The 27,947-nt window shown below is 49.4% G+C and overlaps 2 protein-coding genes across 3 annotated transcripts; one reads left to right on the top strand and one right to left on the bottom strand.

Annotated features, from left to right (window-relative positions):
• The first annotated feature begins 89 nt into the window (after positions 1-89).
• On the top strand, positions 90-16,551 carry FCMR (Fc fragment of IgM receptor). 2 transcript variants are annotated; one of them, XM_032467063.1, is made up of 8 exons: positions 92-263; positions 6,836-7,171; positions 7,918-8,049; positions 9,010-9,232; positions 10,645-10,781; positions 11,141-11,299; positions 11,506-11,564; positions 13,862-16,551. In XM_032467063.1, the coding sequence occupies exons 1-8, from the start codon at positions 227-229 to the stop codon at positions 14,036-14,038; spliced, it is 1,260 nt and encodes a 419-aa protein (XP_032322954.1). In that variant the 5' UTR covers positions 92-226; the 3' UTR covers positions 14,039-16,551. The 2 variants fall into 2 exon arrangements, with proteins under 2 accessions (XP_032322955.1, XP_032322954.1); XM_032467064.1 differs by lacking the exon at positions 6,836-7,171 and having other exon boundaries at positions 90-263.
• On the bottom strand, positions 15,954-19,875 carry IL24 (interleukin 24). The gene is made up of 5 exons (XM_032467065.1): positions 19,597-19,875; positions 18,495-18,557; positions 17,474-17,632; positions 16,933-17,007; positions 15,954-16,037 (listed from the first exon to the last, which is right to left on the bottom strand). The coding sequence occupies exons 1-5, from the start codon at positions 19,765-19,767 to the stop codon at positions 15,954-15,956; spliced, it is 552 nt and encodes a 183-aa protein (XP_032322956.1). The 5' UTR covers positions 19,768-19,875.
• Between the last annotated feature and the right edge of the window lie 8,072 nt (positions 19,876-27,947).

Here is a 27,947-nt window from a genome sequence, read left to right as displayed (position 1 = left end):
TTCTCAGTTTCTGACTTCCGCTGTGGTTTACGGATGTTCACTTTTTTTTGGTCTAACACTATAAGCAAACAAGACCAGTTGTCATTTCCTCATTTTCAAGCCCTACTCCTCGTGGGGGCCAGAAATCTCTTTCAAGCTTCAAATTGTGAAGGGTTCCTGGGGGAGCAGAGGGTCTCGGTCTCCCTCTCCGGGGGCTCTTGGATGGGACCTTGCTCTGGAAGAAGCCATGGACCTCTGGCTTTGGTCACTTTACTTCCTGCCGGGTAAGTGTTTGGGGAAACACCTCAGATGCCTTTGAGGGTTGAATTGGCCACAGGCAGGGGAGTTGCTTGATGTTTTTGGATGGACTTAGTTGTAAACTGGTACTTAGGGCAGGACAAGGATGAAGGCCATAGGCTGCATTGGAGGCCCCCCCTACTCCCAGCTAGAGCCCCTCTCTGCTCTCCAGACACACCTCCTGTTTGGCTCAGGGATTGACTCGTAAGAGCCGAAGTGTCACCTTTCCCAGACATATTAGCCTGGTAATATGGGATCTCAAAGTAAATGCCTCCAAAATTCCTTCTTCTTACTGCTACATCCTCTTTCTTTGGATCTCTTTCACTGCTGAATTTTCAAAGTTCAAATCTAAATGAAGATTCTCTAATCCATCTGGTAGCCCTAATCCATTGCCCAAGCTCCATATCCCAATTTCCAGCGGCCTCCTGGGCACCCCAACTTCCCTATCCCATCAAGGTCAGAAATGCAACAAGCCTAACGCTCAGCCTCACATTCCTCACTGGTCACCACCCAAATCAGCTACTCGATCTGTCTTAACTATCTCTGACATCAGCTGCAAAATGCCAAAGTAGCTCTTCACCACCTCTTCCCTATTATCTCCAAACAGACTTTGACCCCAGCAATGGCCAATTCATGTAGTTTCTACAGTCGTATGTACCAGGATGGGAAGCAGTGGCAGCCCCAACTAGAGGCGTAACCGAGGGAGCACAGGACCACCTCTTAACTAGCTCTTCCACTTCCTCGGCTGGACCTGCCTGTAGCGCCACATCTACCTTCCTTGATCTTGACTCTAACCTTATGATCATCCTTCCCAACAGTCTTCAGTGGCTCCCACTGTCTACTGAATCAAACTCCTTAAACGCAAACTCCTCCCTCAGACTCCCCTCTTACACGATGAGCTTACCACGCTCCCCTGAACTGTCCTAACCTCCAGCCAACGGGCGTCCTCCTTGAACACGAATGTGCTAGACTCCTGCCACCATACCTTTGTTCCTGCCATTCCTTCTGCCAGGAATATCCTTCCTCTTACCTCCACCATTTATGGGTCCTTCAAAATCCATCTCAACCTCCACCTCCTTCTCATACACTCTCTAGAGCCTCCTCTTCTGAATCCCAACAGCTGACCCCCTTCTGCCTTGTACTGTGGGTCGGGGTGTGTCCACCACATTTTATTGAATCAATGATAAGCATTTTGAGGGTCAAAATGGTTTTTTATTCATATTTGCTATCTGTGCGATGGCTGGAGCATAGAGGAAAGTCAGATGTTGGTTGAGTCGAAGATTGGAAAGCCCTAAAAGCCCAAGGGAATGGAGATTTAATGAAATAGACTCTGTGAGAAGTAGTAAGACATATGTGAGCACAGTGGATGGTTAACTTAGACCTGAGAGGGAAGAGGTATTGGTTGAAAGTGGAAGATCTCTAGGAGAACGGAATCTAAATTGTACCACCACTGTCTGTCCTGAGCAATATCACCATTCTAGCTGAGCCAGAGAGAGCCGTGCCCTGGGACTGGTCCTTCTCCATTTGTGCCCATCCCCACAGGATGGGGAGTTCAAGGTGCAAAAGGATGTGCCCACCCTAAGCCCACACCCACACCCACACCCCCTCCTCTAGACCTCAAATTCCCTGTCCAAATGACTCTGGGCCCGCTGTCAACAACTGTGTGAGTCTCTATCCTGGGTCTTCTATCCTAGGGTGACCCCTTGGCCTATAAAAGGGTAACTACAGGTAGCTGTTTGGGAAGGTGACAGATGGAGCTTGTACATGCAATCTGGGTAACCCACCATGTGAATGCCAGGACCCTTGCAGTGTGGGCAGGAGCCAGGGATGAGAACAGAAGGGAGAGAGGCCAGAGACTGGAGACAGACTTCGGGCCATTTTTTCTTGCATTGCCATGTTTTAGACTGGACATCCAAGGAATGTGTAAATTTGTCAAGATAGGGGGGTAGAACATACTTTATTCAACAGTTTCTTAGCCTGATTTATAACTTTAAAATACTTAGACATATGATATTTGGGTCTTATTTGTATTCCTGTCCCAGGTCCTGCAAATGTTGGGATGGTCCTGGTCTCAGAGCCCGGTGCATGAGGCACATTTCCTAGAGCCCTCAGTGGAGTTTCGTAACAAAGCAAGGCAGCTGCACATAGTGTAGGCTTTCAAACCTTTTCACTTTGACCCACAATAATGATACATACACTTGATGGTGTGACCTAGTGTACACACACCTAAAATTTCTTCTTTTTTTACGTTGGAGTCTAGTCACTTTCAATGTGTCCATTTCTGGTGTACAGCATAATGTCCCAGTCATGCATATATATACACATATATATTTGTTTTCATATCTTTTTCATTAAAGGTTATTACAAGATATTAAATATAGTTTCCCTGTGCTATACAGAAAAAAAAACTTGTTCTCTATCTATTTTTATGTATATGGGTTATCATTTGCAAAATTTATTCTTGATTCTTCAATCTGGGAATGACTTCAGGGCTTTAGCATTTGGATGGATGTCAGTATTGTTTTTCTGAGTTGGGAAGAGCTTGTGAAGGAACAGGTTTTGGAGGAAAAATAGAAGTTTTGTTTGTTTGTTTGTTTGTTTCCGTTATAAATTTGAAATAGATCTTAGACGTTTGAGTGAAGTCCAGGTAGAGGTGTCCAAGCCGAGACTGGAGATCCATGTTTCCATGAGATCTCTGTAGGGTCGGCATTAAAAGCCATGGGAGTAGATGAGCTTGGGGTGGGGAGGGTGGAGCAAAGGAGGACAGAGAAGAGAACTGGCCCCAACACCAGCCCCTGCCTCAGCCCAGCACTGTTAGAGAAGAAGAAAGCGCGAACAAACAAGGAAATGCACATAAGGAGATTGAAAAGGAATAGCCACTGAGAGCGGGGTGTCAGGGAAGAGGAGAAAGCATTCCAAGGTGGGAAGGCTCAGTTCCACCAAATGCTGCCAAGAAGTTGAGAAAAACAAGACAAAGAAGTGACCACCCAACCGCGCAACAAAGGAAAATTTTGGTGACCGTGACAAGAGCCGTTTCAGTGGAATATCGGAGATAAAATTCTGACAGATGTAGGTGGAAGAGGAATTGGGAGATGTGGAAGTGGATTTAGTGACTTTGAGGAAGAAAACAGAAGTGGGGCGGGGGGGGGGTAGATGAAGGGGAGCTGAAAAGTCGACTGAGGGGTTTTCCAATGTGGGCGCCATCAGGGCGCATACGCGTGTCACCCGCGGCGGTGCCGGAGGACGAGAACCAGCGAGGCAGGTAGGGGAAGGGGCTCATTACGGAAGAGAGGCGCTAAAGGAGGTGACAGGTGAGGGGAAGGGGACAGTCCATTCACAGCGACAGGACCAAGGGCAGACCGCAGGCTGGACACACACAGGTCGGTGTTGGCAGAAGTGGGAAGGAGCAGAGGATGTTTTGCATCCTTTAAAAAAACAAATCCATGCTCCGTCTGATAAACAGAAACCTCTCAGGCTAGCGCCTTTCTTCCAGAGATTCGGCTGTGAGGAGTCTAGACGGTCCTCATCACCACTCCCACCTGGAAAATCATGGATACAGGGAATCCGAAGTCTGAGCCCAGAGCAATGCCACCAGCCAAGGGTTTGGGGCCCTTTACCTCTTATGCATTATAAAAATGACACTTTTTTACCATGTTCCAAACACATATTTATATCCAATTATATATTGAGAGTGAGTTTTTGAACTACATATAACCCTCTCCCCTACTATCAACACTGAAAATCAAGTCACCCCTTTCGAGATTAATGACACTTAGCAGCCGCTGTAATTATAGGTATTAAACAGGTTGGTGTCATTGGATGCCTTCTTCCACTGCTCCCCTACAAATCATTTGGAAATGCAGTCACAGAGCCCAGAACTGCAGAAATTCAAGGGCACCTGGGATGCTTATTTAAGAATGCAGATTCATAGGCTCCATCCTAGACAGATGCAGTCACCGTGCCTAAGGGTGGGACAGGGTCATCTGCATCCTAGCAAGTTTCCCCACAGGGGGACAGTAGTACACACTGTGCCTAAGCTCCAAGTTTGGAAAATCCACAAATCTATGCCTGGGGTATAGCTGAGAAGGTACTATGAACTCCAGGGAGAGCTGGGGTCTGGACATTTTCACCTCTCCAATGACTGCTTCCTTGGGACTGGAGCTCATGTGCCCCAACGCTTTCCTTGTGCTGCTTCTGCCCAGTGTTTGCACAATGAGGATGCCTTAGTCAACTCAAGCTGTTGTAACAAAATACCATAGACTGTGTTATTTAAACAACAGATGTTTATTTCTCACAGTGCCAGAAAGAAGTCCTAGATCAAGGTGCCAGCAGATCTGGTTCTCCGTGAGGGCCCTCTTCCTGCCCTGCAGATGGCCACCATCTTCCTGTGTGCTCACATGGTCTCTTCTTGGGTGCACAGAGGGAATAAGGACCCTAATGCCATGATGAGGGCTCCACCCTCATGGCCTCCTCTAATGCTCTTACTTTCCAAAGGCCTCACCTCCTAATACCATCATTTTGGGACTGGGGCTTCAACACAAGCATTTTGGGGAGACACAAACATACAGTCCATAACAGGGGATCTGGGCAAGCTGGGGTTTACCAGAAGCTCATCCTTGAGCGGAGTGAAGCCACTGGGGTGTCTTGTCTGCAGTTGTAGACTGAACCTGTTACTTTATGATCCTGTCCTTTCCTTATTTCCCCAGAACCCTTCCTTCCTCCTGCTCTGTCTTACCCCTGCCCATTTTACAGCATCCCCGCCTTGAGAAAGCAACAGGCACGCCCCTTTCTGGCTGGGTGGGTCCAAAAATGCTTGCATGCTCACTCTTGGGTGCTGGGCTTTACACACAGGTGTGGCCCCTCTGGACATATGGGGGATTCCCCTACCCCCTTGATTTGGGTCCTTGTCCTTTGAATGGGCCACTCTTCCATTGGCGTGTTCCAGTCACAAGGCTACCTCATGTGTCTGTTTCCAGCGGATTTAAAGCAGTGTGGGTTATTCGTGTGAAGGTTTCCATGTCAGAGCATGCATGTCTGCCGGCCCCTCTGCTTTTCCCTACCACGGTAACCAGCTACACCTTCCGATCTTAACATGCCTGTGAATGCTCCAGGTCGAGCCACTCTCTCACCTCCTCTACCCCCCATCTCATGCTCCCATGGCTGTTTCCACCTCTTTACTATTGCTCACATTCTCGCCTCTCCCCAGAACGTCCTCCTCAGGTCTCTCTGCCTACCCAGAATCCTCCATCCCTGCTTCTTTCCTTGACTTTCTTCATTTTGCTAAATTCCTTGGGTCTATTCTTAATGTGTGGTCTGTAGATGAATTTCAGGAAGTTTGTGACTGTTCCTCCCCACCATGAACGTTCCATGGTCTCTCTCCTGTCCCAGCCTTTATGGGGGCTGTTCTCACTCTCTGGAAGGTTCTCTCTTCCACCGAAGTCCCCCAGCCCCACACCAACACACACACTTCACCCTCTGAATCATCTTCCCAGAAATATACAGACATTTATGGGGACTCCCTTTGTTGACAATTAATTATACTTTGTTTTACCCTCTCTCAGCCAATGCATAAGCTTTTTGATGGCAGGGACTCAGGAACCTCCCCTTTTATTCCTCCCTGCTCCACACCCTCCCCAATGCACATACTTCGTGCACACACATCAAATCCAGCCTTGCCTTCCCTCTGCGTTCCCTTCTGCAGTGAGATGGCCATCATTCCCTCAGTTGCCCTCCACACCCAGCCCTTCAGGTTACAACACAGACATCATTTCTTCTGGAAAGCCTTCCTCAAATTACATCATCTTCCGGGACGGCCTGGACCAGGCGCCCCTGTTGGCTGCTTCCGCGGAGCCCTGCGGCTCTCTGCCTGTGGAACGTGCCGTGCTGCCCTGCTGTGCTTTGGCTGTCCATCTGCGCCTCCCAAGACGTGGTTCCTTCTGTGAGGGGAGGGAAGCCAGCCGTATTACCGTCATAGGAAATGCATTCAATAGATAGCTGTTGAATGCTTGATGAAAAGAACTGGAGGTGAATGGTTGTTTTGGTTGGATGGTGCCGAGCAAAACAAAACTGGACTGGAAAACCTGTTGCAGCAAATCTTACCATTTCTCCCAACATCACACTGAAGTCACTTGAGGGTCAAGGTGCTGGCTGGGGCACCGTGGCATATCCTCTCCCCCTGGAGTGAGACAGCAGTTTTGACTGTATTCTCAGGAGTTTGGTGCCTGGACCTGTATGGGTTTGGGTTTGGTGATGAGTTCGAGGATTACATTAAGGCTGGGGCTGGGGAGAGGCTCAGCCTTGGGCTTAGGGCTGGGGGGTGAATACAGAGCTGGACTGAGGATGTAAATAGGGTTGGGAGGAGGCGGAGGATGAGGCTAGGGCTGCAGATCAGGACAGGGCAGAGGCTGAGGGCTGGCTGAGGCTCAGGCTGGTAACAGGGAGGGGGTTGGCTCTAGGGATGAGGGTGAGGCTGGGCTGGGGCCTCGGTGGGAAACAGGGCTGGAATTGGAGGTGGGGCTGGGGGTGGGGCTTCCTCTACATTAATTCCCTCTCCCTGCAGTATCTGGGGCTCTGAAGGTCATTCCAGAAGTCAAGCTGGAGGGACTGCTGGGAGGATCTGTTATCATCGAGTGCCCACTTCCTGAAAGGGATGTGAGGCTCTATCTGTGCCGGAAGGTGGCCCAGTCTGGAATATGCAGCACCGTGGTGTCCAACAGGAACTTCGTCAGTGAGGAATACAAACACAGAGTCACTCTGGAGCTGTGTCCAGACAGGCACCTGTTCCTGGTGGAGGTGACAGAGCTGACCAGGAGCGACAGCGGGGTCTATGCCTGTGGGGTGGGCATGAACACAGACCGAGGCAAGACCCAGCAGGTCACCCTGATTGTTCACAGTGGTAGGTGCTCCCCCAACTGGAGGCTCAGGCCACCCAGAAAACATTTCCTCTCCAAAAGGCTGGAGCAACCATCACATCATAGCAGTCCCCAGACTCTTTAACCATTGCCATGTTAGCCAGTCCCGTGGGAATTGGGATTTGTATAGTTGAAACCTCATAGAGTCAGTGAACTTCATGGTCCACTGAATTTTCTGTCCAAACTGTGTGAAAGGAACAGGATGCTCTCCTCGGGTGGTGTTGTACCCATCCTGTCCAGGGCAAGAGGGGAGGTGGGGGATGAGACTGAGGAGGGGCTGAGACTGGAGGAAACTGGAAGCAAAAGGATGTACTTGGCCGCATAATCATCCCATGAGAAATAACAGGGATAAATACAGAGGAAAGACAGGCATATTTCAAGCCACAGTTGTAGACCAAACCTGTTACTTTATGATCCCAGTCCTTTCCTTATTTCTCCAGAACCCTTCCTTCCTCCTGTTCTCCTCTGCCTTCTTCAGACACACACAGCACTAACTCAACAACATAGACTCCCAGCTGCCTCAGGGAATGCTGACTGGGTTAGGGTGAAAAAATATCTCTCTCAGGGAAGTCCCACCCAGCTCTCTCTTCTGCTCCTCTTGGTGTGCCCTGCCCTCATCCCCTCGCTGCCATCTGACTGACTGAGTCAGCTTCAATTCATACCAGCAGACCCCTCCCCAGGCCTGGGTCTCATCCTAGAGGCCACCAATGGATTCCTCTTGCCTCCATAGATTACGAGCCATTCTGGGAAGAAGAGCCAATACCTGAGCCTCCAGCATGGTTTAATAGATTCCTACAATTGCACATGCTTCCCTGGTTCCAGATGCCTGCACATGCCAGCCCTTTACAATTCATATCCAAAGGTCAGTTCACCAAAGCTAGGGTGGTGGGTGGGGGAGATTTTATGGCTTTGTGAAAACAGAGAAGAGGGTATGTGTTCAGTTCAGAGTCACTGGCAGAGAACAGCTGAGTCTAGGTGTGTATTTCCCTGCCTTAGGAGAGGGTACCTCCCTGAGATCGAAGTTCTATGTCCTTCAAGCCCATCCTTCAGTCTGGAAGCTTGGCACTAGTTGCAGAACTTACATATTACCACCAGGTGGCGCCATAAGGAATGAAGTTTGTGCTCCATTCACAAAGTCTAGCTCTTTTATGAATGACTGTGGCAATCAAGCCTTGGGCAGACGTTTCTCAGCCAGAGGCCCTCACGCCTCCTGCTCCCCATAGGGCTGTCTTCCACTTGCTGGCATACAGTGATTTAACAGCTCTATTTTGCAATAAAAAGATTAATAAGGATTTACTACTTATACTTTTATGTTTCTATCATTTTCGTGTCTCAAATGCATTTTGACATGCAATATTTGTATCACATCCTCACATCTTCCCCATGAGATAGATACATTAATTGAATACTGTTACACTAGAGGACTCTGCTGGCTACCCAGAGGGGGATGGTGTAACTGAGTTCACTGTATACACAAGGCTGTGACTGACAGGTGTGGGCTGGGGGAGACTAGACAAGCACATAGGTATAGCACAAGGCAGGCTGGGAATTGAACCACAGACAAGGTTTTCTCCATGCTCAGAAGCAGGCAAGCTCTTCTGCCTTGGAAGTCAGGAAACGCTTCCAGTAGGAAAAGGAGTTTGAAGATATTTACTAGGTGTAGATGGCATGCTCAGAAGGCATTTCAGGCTATGAGAAGTGCAGGAAAAAGGCAGTCTAGATAAAAGGGAAGAATGTGTTCAGGAAAGAAATGGTTGACACAATGCTGTTGGAGATGAGGGTGTGTATATGGAAGGTCACTTTTCCCTGCTGTTTCCTGCAGCAACCACAACAGCTCAAAGGACGGAGGCCCCTCCAACACACCATCCCTCCCCCCCCATCTCAATCACCCACCGCCCTCGAGTTTCCAGGGTATCTTCAATAGCAACTCCTGAGCCCACAACCCTCCTGCCATCCACCAAAACCTCAAAAATCTCAGCTCAGGAGGAACTGCTCAGGCCCCAGACAGCCAGCTACAACCACCAAACCCGGCTTCACAGGCAGAGGTAAGGAGCCTCCACCATCTCGAATGGGCTAAAACCAGCAAAGTAATGTAGAGTTAGGAGATCCACTGAAATCTTCCCGAAGTGTCTATTAACAGAGACCTTTCTTGACTTAGTCTCTAGAAGCCACTGTGAAATATACCACCTATGAGTATAACACATTAACTTATTAGTTCTCTGAACAAGAACACATTTAGTGCCCCAGCAGGAGATCTTGTAGGAGATCTAAATCTTTCAGTCTCTCAGCATTTATTCAGATCTATTTGGATGGGGAAGAACTAAAGGAGTATAAAATTAGCTACTAAACTATTGACTATTAAAATTAATTTCACGTGTTTCCTTTTACTTTTTCAATGTGGCTACTAGGAAATGTAAAATTAGATATATGGGTCACATAACATCTCTGTTGGACAGCATTGGTCTTAAGGCAGGGGTACAACCCAGGAAAGTGCTGCAACGGACCACTAGGGGGCATTGCATCCTCCAAAGAAAACCTGTAATACTAACTGAAATTATTTTTGCCTAAGCAAAGACACTCACGTTAGTAAAGAAAAGGACCTCCAACATCATTTGGGTCATAGAGATAGGAGACTGAGCCCATGAGAACTGAGCCGTAGTTCTATTTGAAGCCAGAACCAGGATTCCTGATTCCTAGTTCGGTAAACTATACCAGCCTACTAGTAGAGAAGAATTCAAGTCAGCTCAACCAACATTTTCTCAAATCTCTATGTGCCAGGCATTGTACTATGTCCTGAAGATGTAAAAAAGTTGCAAACATGAGATATCCAGGTCTTAGATTATTAACTAATGCAGTATGACTATGATAAAGGGTTGTAACTGGTTGAAGTGGTGACACAGAGGGAAAAAAAAAAAAAAGGATTCTGATTTCAGCATGATTGGAGAAGAAAAGAGGACTTAGGCACTGGGCCTTTAAAGAAAGTAAGATTTCAATATGTAGGGAAAAAATGGAGGGAGGACCTTCTAGGCAGAGAGAATACCACGAGAAAAACATTCTTTTTTCCACAGTTATAAGAAACTAACTCATTTAATATTAGCAATGATCTCGTGAGGAAGCAGATGCAGAAAGTTGGAAGTGGAACTGACATTTGTTGGCTGCTGTTTAGACCAGGTCCATTAAATTTTTTACATTCACTATTTTCTTTCATCCTTAAACCAATCTGGTCAACACATTTTCCGACACCCATTTACTGGGAAATGAGGCTCAGAGAAGTTAGGAAACTAATTAAAGATCACACAGCCAGAAAAAGCTGAACCTGATTTTGAATCCAGGTTTCCTGACTCCAGAGACAGGCTCTTTTGGGGGTCTCCATAAAAGTTGGCTACTTGGGTGCTGCCTTAAACCCCACCTCCCTTCCTGACCTCTACTGTCTCTCTCCCCCTCCTTTCCTGTTCAGAGCCTTCAACCACAGCCCAGGACGGATGTCTGCGATGGAAGACCAAGGATTCCACATCCTGATCCCCACCATCCTGAGTCTCATCCTGCTGGCATTTATGGGACTGTTGGCAAAAAGGGTCATTCAAAGGAGGAAAGGTGAGGGGGTCGGGCTCCGTTAGGGAGCGCTGAGCTGTCCAAAGGGCCCAGAGCACTCAGACCACTCCGATCTCCCGGGAACACTCAGTTACTTTAGATGAGCAGCCTAGGATATGGGGAACGTGGGAGGGGCTCACTTGTCTGGAAATGGGGACGGGGAAGAGCGCGGCCTGGACCCTTTGGTCTTCTGCAGAGGGCAAGGCTGTGCCTCTTACATTACATTCTGAGCATCTACAGTCAGACGTTGCCAGACACCGGGGAGGAAGACAGCCTTCAGTTTCCTAAAACTTGGGGCGGGGAGGGGGTGGCCATGGGCCTCTGACGCTTTTTTCCTCTCTCCCCGTGGTTTTGCCCCGAAGCTCTCTCCAGGCGGGTCCGCCGACTGGCTGTGAGGATGCGCGCCCTGGAGGCCTCCCAGAGGCCCGTGTCGCAGCGGCCCCGCGTGTCGCAGAGGCCGCGCACCCAAAACAACATCTACAGCGCCTGCCCTCGGCGCCCTCGGGGGACGGACGCTGCTGGTGAGAGCGCGGGCAGGTGTGGGGAGAGCGGGGCGGGACGGGGCGGGAGCCGGAGCTGCAGCAGCAGAAACCCGCGGCGCGGAGGGTGAGCCGGAAGGGCAGCGCCTGGGGGGCGGCAGGATCGGCCCCTGGTCCCCAGGGCAGAGCTGGGGGTGGGGCTGGACCCTTAGCCCCGCCCTCATCTCGGCCCTCCCCGTTCCCCCTAGGTGTGGGGACCACACCTCTCCCGGGCCCCGGGGCGTCGGCGCCGCCCGCCAGGCCACAGGTAAGCTCCGCCCCGCCCCGCCCCGCCCCGCCCCGCCCATGATTGGCAGCTGCGGCCCGAATGGGCGGCCCCAGGCCTGGGCGTGGACCAGCACGCAGTCACTCCAGCTTGGCTTGGCTGGAGGGCGCGGGCTTTCCCAGCGGCTCCCGCGCGAGTCGGGAAGAAGGATAGGTTTCCTCCTTAAACCGTGTCAGTAGACGACTACCCGACAATTGTGGTAGATTTAGTTGCGTGGCTTTTAGCCAAGCGTTTCTCGTGGGATAAATGGGAGCTTAGCGAATGATAGATGGTAACTCTCCAAACGCATGAAAGGCTTTCCTCCGTGTGGAAGAGATTCGATTTCTAGGAGGTCTTAAGTAGGTGGAAGTTACCCAGTTTCACATTAATATGAGGAAAAGTACTTGCTAGTAAACCCTATAAAATGAGAGGATACAGTTTACCCATCACTGAAGGCAGCTAAGCCTGGCCTAGAGGATGACTTGGCAGATGAAAAGATGTAGACAAGGATTCAGCACTTTGGGTGAGGAAGACTCCTCCTGAAGTCCAGGAACGGGCATAGAGAACTCATCTTTCTGTCGATGGCCATCGGCAGAAGGAGGGTGAAAAACCTTTAAACCATCCATTCATCTTTGTTTTCCCAAGTTAAGAAAGGGAAACATTTAATTCTCTAAAGTAGCCCACAGTAGCTAAAACATGATTACTCCAGTAACCAGGAAAAACTAAATGGGGCAAATGTCCCCGTTTTAATTAGGGTGTAGACTAAGCTGCTGAGGCAAGCACTCAACCACCATACTCAGAGGATAGAAGCCTGTCTTCCTCTTAAGGCAGGGGGCCAGGAAGAGGTGGCCTGGGCCACGGGGTCATCCAGGGACTCAAATGCCTTCTGTCTGTTGCTCCACTGTCCTGTGGAGTCTTACCTCGTCTATGGTCGACGCTCAATCACCAGCACTGTATCTGCATCCCAGCCCATAGGAGAGGGAAAGGGAACGATGCTTCTTTAAGACCGTAAGCCTGTAGTTTCACATATCACTTCCGTTGGCATCCCATTGGCCATAATTTAATCATGTAGACACATCTGCCTTCAAGGGAGGCCGAGAAATGTATTCCTGGCTCAGCAAACTTGCAGTGTTTTGATAAAGGGGAGAGTGATGTCAGCCAGCAAGCAACAGCTCTGCCCTGGTCATGTCCGGCTGCTTAACCGTTGCCCTTACCCATCCCTGCCAGAGAAGGTTCACAGTAGCTTCGGTAGATCTAGCGGTGCCCATCTGCTCTCCCCTTACCCCAGCCCTTTTCTCTTAAACTGCTCTGTGACCACACACGCCCTCACCTGTGCCTGAACCTTGCTCAAATTTCACCCTTCCTCCCTGCTTGAAACTCACAGTTCTGCTATCAGAGACCAAAGTTTTGATGGAACAAGTTCACAACAAGGTTCATATGATGAATGACTGAATATTTTAACCTTGATAAGGAATGGCTTTAAAAATGTTTAAGCTCAATAAATGAATCTCAAATGACGAACTGTAACAGGTAGTGGGAGATATATTTTGGAAGCAAGCTGCTCATTCCCTCTCTGGTCCAGTATGAAACATAATAGCTCCTTTCAGTGAGCTCTTACTCAGTGCCTCCTATGTTCAGGGGGGCTGGCCTCTTAGTTCTCGGCACTTGGTTACAATATGTGACTGTCCCTACTGCAGCCTTTTTGGGTAGATGTTACAATAATTGTGCCATGTTGAGGTCATGGGACAGCTCTGCCCTCTGAGAACTGACCCATCCTGAAGGCAGATGGTCCTGAAGTTTCTGCCCAAGGGAGAGGAGCTCCGCATGGCCTGCCACCTTCCTCCCCTTCACCAGCCGGCTTCTTCCTAGAACATACTGTCGTGTCACCTCACAGCATCTCCATGGAATAAAAGCCCTATGGAGGTGCAAGGGATAACTCAGCCTACTTCCGAATTCCTCCCTAAGAAGATGCATATTTATTCCACAAGTCACATCATCTAATTCTATAGAGTGGAAACTCTTCCAGACCCTGGTTCTCCTTCAGACCTGTGCTCAGTCACATGATTTTTGTCTGAGCCCTATTGACGTCACTTCCTGCTACATTAGATCAAAGAGCTTTCCAGTTATCTAGGGTGAGACACCATGCGGAAAATCCCCAAGGCTGAGCCACTTGATGGAACTCAGCCACCTCTGTGTCTTGCCTTCTAGGGGTCAGCAACCATGCCCATGGCCCCACTGCCCACTGTGGATACTACAATCACCTTACCCAAATCCAGTGATGCTTCTTTGGTTGTCCCCAGGTGTCTGAAACTCCCTGGCTCCATGCCCCGTCTCTGAAGGTCAACTGTGAATATGTGAGCTTCTACCACCAGCCTGCTGCCAAGATGGAGGACTCTGATTCCAATGACTACATCAACATACCCTGCCTGACTCAACTCTCCAGCCATCCCCCGGGGCCCAGACCTGGGTGCCAATGAGTCTGGTCTGCCTGCTGGTTTCCGACACCTGCTCCGTCTGTTTTTGGAACCCTCCCCCCACCACGCCACCTGGAGTCTCATCCCTGTCCGTTAGCTCTGAGATAACTTAGCACCCTCAGCCCCATCCCTTACTCTTCTTGAACACTTTTGAAGCCCTCTTCCACTTTCCGGTGGGCTCTGGGGATGCAGAACTTCTGTCCCAATGCCACCTGCTTCCTTTCCAAGCCATGCGACAGGCACTAGGATTTGCAGAGTGTCTTTGATCACAGGGTCTTTGCCACTCTGGCCCTAGACCACATGACGTTAGGCTGGAGTGCAGATCTCACTGTTACTTCGGAAGCTTTTCTCAGGCTTGGGCTTCACACCGATAGAAGATGCCTGGAATGCTTTGTGACCACGTGCATCAGCCCTAAGCTAGGAAGGGGCCCTTGGTATGAAACGCCCCAGACAACATCTTTGCCCTGATCTTAAGGCTGGCACTTACTAGTGAGTTTCTATTCATCTGGAGTCCTATGGTGCAGACAATTTATTTTGATATGATGAAGGGTTGTAAATTTTCAGAACCATGCTTGTCCTCATGATATATGTATACGTCCTGTTCACTCTGAGTCTTCCTCCCTTGATGTACATAGGTACCCCCACTCCAGCGTTTTCTCTTTTTTGGAAATAGAATCATTTTTGTCATCTATTTATCCTTCTTCCAGAGCCGAGCACTGATATTTGTGCCCTTCTCTTAACCTTGGTCTATTTTAGCTACCCAAAACCGTTACACCTCTCTGCTTTCAGAAATTCACCTCACCTCTTTGCCAGTCCAGGTAACTTATAGCCGGTGGAGGAGGAGGAGAGGAAGGTGACCTGGGATTCCCGGAGGGCCAGGTGCTCTGCGATAGCATTCACATCACGGGAGAATAGACATCCCACCTCTTGTGCGTACTCATTCTGGTAAATGCACTGAACAAAGGCATAGGTAGGCAGACATTATGTCTTTGGATGGAAGTCAACTATAAAGTTCAGCCAGAGCCTGAGACTAGAGAATGCCCAGTTTTGCTTTTAGGAATAAGGTCTTTCCCAGACACACAACTCAGCCTCACCGGACACGTGTCCAGTAATAGAAAGAACAGGCTCCCCGACGCGAGGTCCCTGCCTTTTATTAGCAGGGAATGTCACCACAGATGGGACAGTGCATCCAGGGACAATGACACCATCTACACTATCAGCTTGACCCTGGCCCCCGCCCAGGTGGCAGATAAGGGAAGAGTGAATGGGATAAAAAGGAGCACACCGAAGGGCCGGAGAAGGTGGGCATGGGGGGCAGTGCAGGCAAGGAGCGCAGTGCTCAGGGAGAGCCTGCTTTGTGCCAGGCACGCCTCTACATTGTCTTTTATCATGTACATTTCAAACCAGCGCCCCTCACCCGAATGCTCTGTTCCTGCAGATGTCATGGTAATACGATGTCCTGAAGTTCAACTTAATATCCCAACATTTCTCATTGTTCCTCAACAATTCAAAGACAAGTTTTGGGGGGCTTTTTAAATCCAGTTTATTAAGCATTTATGGAGCATCCATCACTGCCCCACATGGTGGCAAGGGTTGTGAAGGGTAAGAGAGGAGCAGTGGGGCACTGTCCTTGCTGCCTTCACAGAACTTTCAGTCTGATAAATAAATATGGCATCAGTTAAAACACTGATAGGAGTTAAATAGAGTTGTAATAAATACAGGAATATGCTTTGTGGAATATTTACAGCGTCTGAGGGAACCTCCTGTAACTTAAAGGATGAAGTCTTTGAGGATAAGCCTGGGCCAGGAACGGAATGGGATTCATGGTCAAGGGTGTAGGGTGCCCAGCGAAAATCACAGAAAGGGACGCTCGTTTGAAATGGCACGGAGGCCAAGGAGGGTATCCTGGTGGAGGCGTTCAGAGCTGTTGGAATTTCTCCATCCAGGTCAAAAGAATGTCCACTTCTCCAAAGGCTTTGGTCACAGCAGCTTCTCTGTCCAACTGAAGGGAAAAGATAGTTGAAGATCTGTCATGTTAGCCACAAGAATAGGTTTCCATCCAACCCCTGAACCCTGCCTGACTCCAAATCGTGGGCTGCATCCCCTATGGGATGGCCTCTGATGACATCACCTACCCATCGATTGTTCCCTGTCTATGCGTGTTGTCTGCTTCGTTTGAAGTGTCGAGGGATGATGACAAATGGGCCAGTGAGTAGCAGCAGATAATGAACTACGGGAAAAGTATCTGGAGTCCCTGACAACAGGAATAACCGAACCCCAGCATCGGGTGGATCTGGTCTACCTCCTGAATCCACCATGCAGATGAGGAAACTGAGGCCCAGGTGGCCCCCTTCCCTTGTATGTCACTGCTCTTCACAATTTATTTATAAGCTGGTGATCAAAAAACCGATCAAAATTGTGTATGTTTTGGGGGGATCTGAGGATGAAATTTGGATTTTTTTGTTGTCTCAATTTGGGAAAAGGACAATATAATTCCCACAATTCTTTTTCACAAACTAGACCGTTTGAGCATTATGAAAAATACTGCAGATGTCTGTCGTCGTTGGGGTGGGGGGTCTCCCTTCTTTTTTGCTCTCTTCTGACTGCCTTTGCCTACCCTCAATGTCCCTGCTAGTGAAACCATCATGTAGGGAAATATGAGAGCGTTTTAATCTGAAACTGGCAGGAGGCTAGGCCACGTCATTTGTGGTGTTTACGCAAACTATATGCCAATTTGTGCAGATGTAGCTGCCCTCCTGCTACGTCAGGTGGCTCTGGGGCAGGCCAGGTGGTGTCACCTGTATTGAATTCTGCATTAGGTCCCTGAGGCAGTCTCAGGTGACAATTCAAGCTAATGTCCTTCTGGCTGGGCAGCTCTCAGTCCAGGCCTTGATTACCTGTTTAAATGCTCGCTGGAACAGCAGAAACCTCTTGCGTGCACTTTCCCTGGTGGAAAACATCTTATTTTCCTGCTGGATAACAGAAAAAAAAAATTGTCCCAAGTGTTGGCTGGGAGCAGAGGCAAGCCCTCTCCCACTCCTTCCTAGTGATGCCAGAGGGCATCCCACAGCCTAAGAGGACAGCTGTAAACCCCACATCCTCAAGGCAGCCAATGCTCACCTCCCACCGTCTGGCAGGGACTGCCTCCTTTAATTCTCACAGCAATCTTGCCAGGTAGGGGTGATCATCTGCATTTTATAGATAAGAAAACTTCAGCCCAGGGAGGTGTCCCCCCACCCCTTGCAAAGGGACACCCACCCAGTTGGTTAGAAAAAGACCTGGACTTGAACCCAGAACTGCTGACGTCCAGAGCCTGTGCTCCTTTCCAGGACAGCTGCAGCCCCTTGTCATGGAATAAAAGCCAGGACAGATAAGGGAGGAGTTTTCTGAAAACACAGTGTTTCCTGTGGGCCCCGGTCCCAGCTTTGTTCTACTCACACTGAGTTGCAGTTTTGACACGATGACAATAAAATTGTTGGCCAGAGTAGACAATGACCTCAGGATCCTGAACTCTGCTGCCTTACGGCGGTAGTTTCGAAAGACGGTGTCCAAGTAGAACTTCAGCAGGGCGTGGATGAGGTAGCAGCTTTCAGCCTCCTGGGGAGGGGTGGGGTCACTGCGGAGCCCAGGCCACTGCCCACCCCAGCCCTGCTTTGAACAACCCACAAGCCATGCCAAAGCAAGATATCCACAGCGGGGCAGGGATCTTCTAGGAAATGCTGAAAAACGTTAGATCTGAAGGAGCCTTCAGGTGCTTTTGTTTGCCAGGAGGACTCAGCCCCAGAGGGGAGGGACAGGCCCAGGGTCCCATGGCTGGTCAGTGGCAGACACAAGCCCAGCTCCCAGCACTCCTGCCTCCCCATCTGGTCCATATTCTTCCTTCTGCACTACACGGCCTCTCTCATAGCTGTGGGAGCTGATGAAAAGCACTAGAACTTGGTGGTTGAGAGCTGGCAGGGACAGGACCTGGGGGGAAAAGAAAACCTCCTGGAGCACGGGGATTGCACACTGGCCCCCTGGGGTGCTGCAGAGGGAAGTTCAGCATCTCTAAGGGATGAGGGCTCAGTCGTTTGTGCTCACCGACTACCTAGATGGGTGAGGAGGGACGGGTGAGAAAAAAGGAGGGGCATGGAAGAGGCCTAACAGACGCCCACTGGGCTGACACAGGCCAAAGAGAAGGCAAATTTGATGACAACTGTCTGCTAAATGGAGATAGATGTTTACAAGCCTTAATCCCTGCCCTTCTCCCTGTGCCATACACTCATGTAACCACGTGGCCCAGATACTGTGCTGATGACTCCAGACATCACTTCTCTGGCTCACTACCCAGCCCCGTCCTGCGTGGGCTCAGCCCAGGGTGGAAGTGAAATTTTCTGTCAACCTAGACAACCCCTCAGCCTCACCCAAAGAAGACCAGCCACCCAGAGAGAGGCATCCTCCTTCCCCAGAGTCTGATTACCGAGACGTTCTGCAGAACCTCCTTCCGCAGCAGCCGGACACTCGTGATGTTATCCTGAGCTTGCTTCAGGAACAGAAGGAAAAGATGTCTCCAGGTTAGGGGGTCACCATAGAAACCAGCCTTGCAACTTCATGCTGCTTCCCCAGACCACTAAATCTATCCAGCTTGTGAGATCCCTGAGGCCAGACAGAGGACCTAGGAAGGGTCGTGCTGAGCTGCCCCCTGGGGTGGGGGTACAAGTTTCCAGCCACAGAAAATCACTATTCTTGGCCTCTGGGGGCAAATGGAATCCTAGGAGTTCTTAGAGCTTTGCTGAGGGATCTGTTTGATTCCTTTGGTCATTTGCGGCAGGAAGAAATAAGCCCATTGGGTTTAAGAATGACTCAGGACAGGATTTTACCTCCATATTCCATGAGGGGTGGTGGAGGCTGGCCCTTGGGGCTGCCAGCCACTCATCCCAGTGTTTGGATTTCGAGTCAAAGAATCCTTGAGAGGAAGGAACTTCAGAACTCATTTGTCCCACCTCCTCATGGTGCAAATAAGGATGGGGGCGGGGGTGGGGTTCCTATACTAGTTGGTTTCAAGGTCAGGATCACGGGTAGATGTCCGGTCCCCAGTGCAGCACTCCCCTCTCTCCCCAGGCTGCCCTGTCAAGCTCCCTCTTTCTGCCGTGCATCTGGATTGTCCTTTAAGGAGTACGTGTCCCAATCTGCATTAACCATTCTCCCGACCTTTAGCCAAGGCAGGTGGGAAGACACTAGCAGGGGCAGGCAAAGCAGTAGGTACAAACTCCAGCGGGTCTCCAAGGATTTCCTATGACTTCCCACTGGTGGAGTCTCGTGTCCTGCTGGGACGTAGATGATGCTCAGATGAATCAAGCTCACTTCCTTATTCCCCGTGGGCTGTGTTTACTTCCTAGAGACTGCCCACACCCTCTAAGCCTCAGTTTCCTCATGTGCAGGAAATGTGGGCTTGTGATATCTCTGACTACACAATGTTCTTAGATAGAAAAATGATTTGCAAGCTGTGAAGGGCTCCTTAAAATGGTACCTGCCACCCACAATCACCCCCACGGCTGGATCCAGGACAGCACTTCACTCACCACAATGTCCTTCACGGCCCGGAAGGCCTCCCACAGTTTCTGGAGAACTACCCCTTCCACTCGACAGGGCCCAAACTGCAATTCTTGGCTCTGGCCCCCGGGCCCGCAGCTCCAGAGAAGCAGGATCAGACTCAGGCGGGGAAGGGCAGCCACGTGCACCGGGAAGCCCATGTGCTGCAAAGGAGGGACCAGCACGATCCTGCTGGGAGACAGGGAGGCATCCCACTGAGGCAAGCTCTCTGCCCCAGGAGGGGTACTTTGCCTCGTCCAGCCTCGGGGACACAGGATGGGAAACCTGAGACTAGGGTGGGTTCCCAGTGTTAGAATGTCACAAACGCATGGCCTGACTGGGGTGCTCTGGGGTGGGGCAAGGGTCTTTCTGCCCCTCAATCTCATACCTACCAATCTGGCTAACTCACTCTCTGCCCCCATCGCCCCCACCCACACCCAGCCACGCCACACACACACCCTGCATCTCCTTCCTTGCTCCAGGACACTTGTCTATAGCCAACAACTTGCTAGTCAGAATTTGACCAAAAAGAGTGAAGAAATGGGGACTCATCACATGCCAAAGAACACACAGACAGAGCCCCAAACTCCGGAGAATAGAGAGCTTAACGAGCATTTGCTTGTCTGAGTCCTGCCCTTAAGTCACAGGGCACAAGTGGGCAGGTCTTGTCCCCTCCCCCAGGAGAAGGCCACCTCTGACTCCTCCTCAGAAGCGAGCCACGGGATTAATCCTGGCGCCCGGAGAAGGGTGCAGCTGGCAGGTTCTGGTCATACACTCCCTCTGCCACCTCAACTGACCGACTCACTCTTGACTCTAAGTGCTAACCTTTCAGGTAGCTGAGCAAGAGGAGAAATCAGATTTCTGGATGAATCACCTTGAAAACCTTCCTCTGAATGACTGTGTGAGGAGCCCCAAGCTAGGGGAGAGCAAGCCTGCTGTCAGTCCGTCTGCCTGCATGGCTGTGGGCAGATTCCTTCTCCCTGACTTCTTGCCCTTTGCTTTTCTTGCTTCCTTCTTGCCTACCCTCCCCCCCCCGGCCCCCCCCCCCCCCCCCCCCGCTCTCTGCCTCCCTTTCTTCTTCCAGGAACTGGTCTCACACCTGAAGACGCTCAGGCTTCCTTCCACCCTTAGACTGGGCGGGAAGCTGGGAGCAGGCGTGTCTCTGGAGCGCCTGCCAACACCCGGGCCAGAGAAGCGGGCCCCGGGCCAGCACCCGCTGTCCTGTCTTGCAGCTCTGGGCTCAGCATCTCCCTTGGTGTTTCCGTTCTCTTCTTTCAAACCCCACACTCGGGCTTTGCAGCCTCTCCTACAAACTCATCTCTGGGTCTCATGATCTTCCTGGCCTTCCTCTCATCCAGTCTAAGTCCTTCTTGGTGTTAAACCCGAGAAAGCAGCATCTCTTCCATAGTATAGCTCACCCTTCCATAAACACTCGGAAAAGGTGACTTCTGCCACCCCCAGCCCCCATTCCCCCTAAGGCAGTGGACGGTCTAATGCTTCAAAGCCAAGTACTCAGGAATCTCCCATCACTCACCTCAGCTCCCTGAAGTGATGCTGGGGGTTTACTGTTTGGAGGTGCCTGGCTCCTGCTGTGGGGGAAGAAGGTTGGGCAGGCACCCACACCATTCACCGATCAGAGGTGTACCTGTGGACAGAAGGTTCCTGTTCCAGCCACAGAAGCTGTTTCAAGGATAACGGTGCGCAGGCAAGCAAGGCTTTGTGGAGATTCATTTATACGGGGGCTGCAGGAGAGGGGCGGAGGGAGAAGAGGGAGGTGGAGCAAGGGAAATTTGTCATGCTTTCCTAGAGAATTACTTCACCCCTTCATTCCGAGACAATGGGGCAATGGGGAGAGAAAGCAGCCCCTGACAGGAGATGAGACTTGGCTCTGAGTTCTAGCTCTGTCGCTGGTGGTGTGACTAGGGGCAGTTTTCCTGAACCTCAGTTTCTGCATCTTCCAAAGTAAGACAAGCAAGCAAACAGCAGACTGTCCCACCACCCCCGGAGGACAGGTGTAAGGAACAAATGGGAAAACGACGCATAGGTGCTTTGTAAGCTCTGTAAGCTCTCACACATCAATTGCTGCTGTGCACAGCTCGCTAGTCTCCCTCCTGCCTAAATCACTCAATAATTAAGCGCTACTAATGATGCAACAGTAACCAAGAGGCCGAGGATAGCTGAGAAATGCTTCTCCTATTTAATGCATCAGGGACAAGAATCTGGGGAGTGTTTCCTGACCTGCAGCCACACAGGCGTATAATCACTTAACCGAGACGTGCCCCTTCTTGGGTTGGGGAAGAAAGAGGAAAGTAGTGAGCGTGGCCAGGAAAGCTGGCAGCTCCGGGCTGCTGGTGGCCTCACCTCGGCTGCTGCTGCTCTACCAGGAATCGCCCAGGGATGCGGGGCTGTGGCATTTCAGGAGCATCAGTGCCATCAAGAGACGAGGCCATGAGTTCAGCTAGCAAGACACTCAGGCTTCAGGTTTTCCGTGTGTAAAATGAGGGGCAGACTGGAGCAGTGTTCCCAGAGCATGTCCCACAGAATCTAGGAATCTAAGAGTGTCTGCAAGACAGTGCGTGCAACAAAGGATTTCCTGGTCAGTCAATCAGAGAAGCCTGGCACGTTCTAGCCTCTTTTGGAAACTCAGAGTGCCCTGGGGGGGTGGGGGGAGTCAACATGTGTTTAACTTTCTTTAGCCCAGCCTTTCCCACCAGTATTTGACCACATCCTTGGGAAACATGTTTTGAGAAACCCTGGACTCTGGATGAGGAATTAGCAAACTATAAGCCAAGAATACGCTAAGAATGGCTTGGCCTGGTGGCTGAAAAACAGTCTTAACCTTTTTTAATGATTGAAAAGAAAAATCAAAAGAAGAACTTGTGTTTCATGATTCATGAGAGTATGGGAATTAAAATTGCAGTGTCCATAATAGCATTTTCATACGGACACAGCCACATCCGTTTGTTTACACGTGGTCTATGGCTGCGTTTGTGTTATACTGACGGGGATGAGCAGTTGTGACAGGGACCATTTGGCCCACAAGGTCGAAAATACTTACTATCTGGCCCCTTGCAGAGCCCGGCTCTAAATTACCTTCTTGCCCAAACTTTCTAAGAGTTTCCTTAAACCTGGGTCCAGGCAAAGAGATGGGCTTAGAAATATGATGTGAGGGGCGGGGTAACTTTCTCCCACTCGGTGGAGGAGGAAGATCAGGGGACCCTGGGAGGAACAGCCCTTTCCAGTCTCTCCAGTCGGCAGACCCTGAATCCCTCTGGCACCAGCACCCTTTGCCCCCATCACACACACAGTGCTGTTTGTTTTCTTTAGCGAGTCAAACACCTGTTGTCATCCCTGTCTGGCAGGCTGGCCTGCTGCCACTGCCACTACGGAGATCAAGCTTGAGCCGTTTGCTCCTGGAAGACTTGAGTCTTGTCCTCTAGTTCAAAGCAGGGGCCCGCATCACACCCACCTTTTCCCTTCAGGGTCTAGATCATTACTAACAATCCCTAACTACTACGGGAAGAAGATGCCAAGAGGTATGAGTGAGAGAGAAGACAAAGAGTGCTAGGGAGGCGGGGAAGGACTGGAGAGACTAGACAGCTAAGGCAGGAAACGGGAAGGAAAAAATGAGTCCCTAGGTTGGGTGTAATCCTGGCCAGCTGTCTGCTGATCAGCAGGGGGGCGGAGGGATGAGCTGTTAGCAGGGCAGGCTAGGGCAGAGGCCTGAGGTCATGGATATAGCTTGGGAGGTTCCGGGATATCCACCTGGGATCCCGAGCAGCTCATTCTGTTTAAGGGAGACATAATATAATATGGAGATTCCAGGCAAATACGGGCCTGAGTCTCAGGCTTGGCTGAGCTCATTGTAGCAAGATTTCCCTGGAAGCCAGGGCAAGGAGAGAACTCCAGGGCCTTGGCCCAATATAAAACGAGATCGCTGGTTATGAGTAGGAGCTTCGCATGGAGGCAGACCTGGGGCCAAAACATGGTGAGCCTCTCTGAGCTCAGCTTCCTCATCTGTAAAACCAAATCCTTGCAGGGCCACAAGGACACAATGACATAGATCCTTGCCACTCAAAGTGTGGTCTGCACCAGCAGATCAGGTACAGGGTATAGGGTATCGGGGAGCATGTTAGAAATGCAAGACCCCAAACCCTTCTCCCAAAACTACTGAACCAGCATGTGCATTATAAAAACTTCCAAGGTGACTTTTGTGTGTATTAAAATTTGAGAAGCATTTTCATAAAACACATGAAGGACAACCTAGTGTCTTCCACCTGGTAAAGGCTTCAAGTGAAGAAGAGACTATAGCAGTGATTCTCAGTGGGGCAGTTTTGCCCCCAGGGGACATCTGACAGTGTCTGGAGAACTTTTAAGTTGTCATAATTGGGGAGGTGAGCGACGGGAGGTGGAAGTGCTACTGACAGGTAGTGGAATGGGCCACGGATGCTGCTAAACATCCTGCAGTACACAGGACAGCCCCCCATCGCAAAGGATCATATGACCCCTAAACGCCAACAGTGCTGAGGCTAAGAAATCACGGGCTGGAGGAAAGCAGTGGCTGTGGGGGAAAGAGCTGAAATAGGAGCAGAGAAGATAAGAAGGTGACCCTTCTCGGGAAAGGCAGGGGAGTGGGGAGCAGTGGACTGATGAAATGGTCAGGAGAAGGAAAAAGCAAGATGGCAACTAGGAAGGCAGTGCCAAAAGCCTCCTGGTGGGAGCAGATGGGCGAGGCCTGGCTCACTGGCTCACCACCCCTTCCCCCAGGGGAAGCTCCAAGTCTCAGACTTTGGGAGGTTGGAGAAAGTGGGGCTGGTCCTTTAGTCCAAATTCATGTGTTTTCATCCAAACTCCATCCTGGAGCAGATTAAGACCAGAGGCTCTCCTAATCTCTATAATCTCCGTGCTCTCTGGAACTTGGAGAATTTCCTTTACAAAAATATTGGGTGGGAGAAAAGGTCCTCTGAGGATAAACTTTGATTTACAAGGCTACTTTCCCCACTAAATACTGTTTATTAGACGTAGGGGGTTTATTCTGTTACTCTCATGCTGTCTCTGTCGTGTATGTATGTATGCATGTGTGTATATCATGTTATTTCTGCAAAGTTTGAATCTTACATTTGAGAAGTATATCTATTCCCACCCACATCCCCTACAAATTGTCCTAAACCTATACACATAGAGAGAAAAGCACTGAACCAGGATGGAGAAGAGTGAGGCAGTAAAGAGCTCACCCTGAAATCTGAATACTCCCTCCCTCCTTCCGACTGATGGAAATGCCCTGCAGGAAAGAAGTGATGAAAATGCTAATTAGGATTTCCTGAACTCCAAGCGATAAAAGAAAGTTACATCATCATTTGTCTTCCTGTGAATTGATTAAATCCTTACTCTGAGTGAGATTGTTATCTCCCTGCTTGGCTAGGAGACTTAGGCAGTGACAGATGTGGGATTCCTGGGCTTTTGTTGGTTCTTCTCCCTGTCTTAGTTGCAGTCGTTCCAAGAGCAGAGATGAGGGGAGGGTGTCCGCAGATTGGCCCCCTTAGCCAGGCGCCCTGCCATTCCACCTTGCTTCTGTCACTGGTGTAATAAATGATCTATTATTACAGGCACTTCAAAGGATGAGTAAAAACAAACACTGCTTATTCTTACATGTGTACAGCATGCTCACATATACAAAATACCTCCAGGTGAATTTCCTCATTTGATATGCACCATAACCTTTTGAGATACACAGGATAGATATTATTAGCTGTCCTTTGCAGATTAGAAAGCTAAGAGTCAGAAAAGTCAAACAATTTTCCCTAGGTCACATAAATACATGACAGAATCAGAACGAGAGTGCAGGTCTTCTGGTTCTCAGTCCAGTATTCTTTCTCCTCTACCATCCTTCCTCCACTTCTCAGTCTCGCATGTGTTCATCCATTTACTGACCAAATATTTTCTAAGCACCTACTGAGTGTCAGAAAAGGCTATACAAAAAATAAATGACTATGGTAACATTTAAAATATGTAACATGTAAAATATCCAGAACAGACACATCTACAGAGACAAAAAATAATAATAATAGAGCTCTGGTTACCTATGGCTTGGAGTTAGGGACCGGGTGGGTAGAAGGAATTGGGAGTGACTGCTAATGAGTACAGGGTTTCTTTGGGGGATAAGGAAAATGTTCAACAATTATAGGGACCCATTCTATGAATATACTAAAAACTATTGAATTGCACACTTTAAAACAGTGAACTCTATGGTGTGTAAATTATATCTCAGTAAAGTTGTTAAAAGATGAATGAAGTCCTTGTGCTCTACTGAGTCGGTGGAGTGGATACACTTGCAAGCAGATATACTGCAACACCAAGTCATGGGACTGTGTTAACATCACTAACAGAAAGATTGAGCCTACGGAAGCATCAAGGTGAGGCAGAATCTTGGTGAGGCAGAGTCTTGGATGGTGCTGGAAGGGATGGAGAAGCTTTCCAGTGGAGGTGACATTTGAGCTGAGGCTTGAAGCCCGAACAGGAGTTTGCCAGCAAATGTAAAGGGAGGGTACCTGCTGGAGACCCCTGTGACCTCCACTAATTCTATGGCCACACAGCTACTGTAGAAGACCAAGGAGAAGAAAGTTCTGGAGGCTGCTAGAAGAGGGAGGGTCACTGATTATTATTTGCTTGATGACTGATAGAAATCCATGGGGAACAACAATTTAAATACAGCTGCAGGGAGCGGTAGAGCGTGTGCTTGGCATGCACGAGGTCCTGGGCTCAATCCCCAGTACCTCCATTAAAAAAATTAAAATAAATAAACCTAATTAACTCCCCACCAAAAAAAAAAAAAAAAGAGTTTAAAACATTAAAAAAATAAATAAACAAATACAGCTGCAGGGCAAGTAAGAGGACCTAGGGTGCTACTGACCCCTGGGAGCTACCGACAGGAATGGAGCAGTGGGTCCCAGATTTCTAAGCAAAGACTTTGGCCAGTCACCATCCAGGATCTTGGGAGGGCAAAGGCACAGATACATCCTTTTCTTTCCCTCACACTGCTCAGCACAGCAGAGTAGGTTATCGAATAAGTAAACAAGTAGTGAGTAAGGTACTCGATGTGGAATGTATTCAGAATGGTTCGAAGTCTGCATTCTGGTGGGCTCATCTCATCACATGAACAAGGAATTTTGAACCCCTGAAAGTACTCTCAGTGGGCTATGCACTTGAAAGTACAGTGGGCCTTGTGGTTGCTCCTTCCCTTCAGTTTCCCTCTCCTTGGAACACAGGAAAATTGCACTTCCCTGCCCCCACTGAAGCCCAGCAAGGCCACGTGACTATTTTGACCAATGAAATGTAAGTGGAAGAATCATGCCTTACTTTAGGTGGAAGCACTTAAAAGCCAGTGCACAGTTCTGTATGCTCTCTCACATCCTGCTTGTGCTGAGATGCCAGCATTATAGGGTGGAAGCCTGTAGCCTGGGTCCCTGAGTATCTGTGATGAGCAGATTCCCCATACTAACCTGTACTGGATGCATAATATAAATGAGAAATAATTTTGTCCCAATAAGCCACTGAGAAAGATTAAGGTGTTCTTTGCTACTGCAGCATAACTTAGCCTAGCCTGACTAATACAGAAGGAATGTTAGAGGGGAGAGGGATTTAAACACTTTGAAAATCCCTTTCAACTCTCAGAAAATGAATGTAGACGCTGCTGTGGGCAAAACTGTTATGCTATATGCTAGTTAGACAACTCATTATAAGTCACAGTGATTCTCAAAAGCCTTTGATGGAAGTTACTGCTTTCTTCTTGGACACAATGTAAACTATGCATTCAGCGGGATGAGGTCACGTTATGGCATGATGCTGCCCACTTTGGGATCCAGCCACTGGCTGCTCAGTCATTCAGGAGTCACATAAAGGGGAACAGCTCTGGAATGGAGCGTGGATGGAAGCCTAAAAGCCTATGGGCAGGAGAGAGCCCTATGCTCTCAGCAGGGGTGATGGAGAGGCCCCTTTTCCTTGAAGGTACCTATAAAAAGTCTTGGACGAGCCAACAGACACACACACATGCACACACACACACACACACACACACACACACCACACATACTCATTTACTACATGGATTTTAAAACTTGTAAAGAAAGAAAGGCTAAGACCCAGCACGTCTGAACTTGCCCCAGAATATGAGAAAGTAGAGATTGTGTCCCTGAAAAAGCTTCCATATGATACTTGATGCAAAATGACTCGGGTTTTTAAACCAATAGTTTTTTTTTTTCCTTTGCTCCTTATCACCAGCCTTTGCCCACAGGCAATTGATCAAACCCATCAAAAGTCAAAGGACTTGGTGAAGAGGAGAAGC

Source organism: Camelus ferus, chromosome 23 (assembly GCF_009834535.1).
Source record: "Camelus ferus isolate YT-003-E chromosome 23, BCGSAC_Cfer_1.0, whole genome shotgun sequence".
In the NCBI taxonomy this organism is placed as follows: Eukaryota; Metazoa; Chordata; class Mammalia; order Artiodactyla; family Camelidae; genus Camelus; species Camelus ferus.
The sequence above is the reverse complement of the archived record's forward strand: the minus strand, read 5'-3'. Positions and strand labels throughout refer to the sequence as shown.

What these genes read in the sequence shown, in the direction of transcription:
- FCMR (XM_032467063.1), top strand. Translation starts at nt 227, where the DNA reads ATGGACCTCTGGCTTTGGTCACTTTACTTCCTGCCGG. An exon ending in TTTACAATTCATATCCAAAG is followed by an intron (nt 8,050 to 9,009) that starts GTCAGTTCACCA and finishes TGTTTCCTGCAG; the next exon opens with CAACCACAACAGCTCAAAGG. An exon ending in GGTCATTCAAAGGAGGAAAG is followed by an intron (nt 10,782 to 11,140) that starts GTGAGGGGGTCG and finishes TTTGCCCCGAAG; the next exon opens with CTCTCTCCAGGCGGGTCCGC.
- IL24 (XM_032467065.1), bottom strand. Translation starts at nt 19,767, where the DNA reads ATGGGCTTCCCGGTGCACGTGGCTGCCCTTCCCCGCCTGAGTCTGATC. An exon ending in GGGCCGTGAAGGACATTGTG is followed by an intron (nt 18,558 to 19,596) that starts GTGAGTGAAGTG and finishes CTGTTCCTGAAG; the next exon opens with CAAGCTCAGGATAACATCAC. An exon ending in AGGTTCTGCAGAACGTCTCG is followed by an intron (nt 17,633 to 18,494) that starts GTAATCAGACTC and finishes ACCCCTCCCCAG; the next exon opens with GAGGCTGAAAGCTGCTACCT.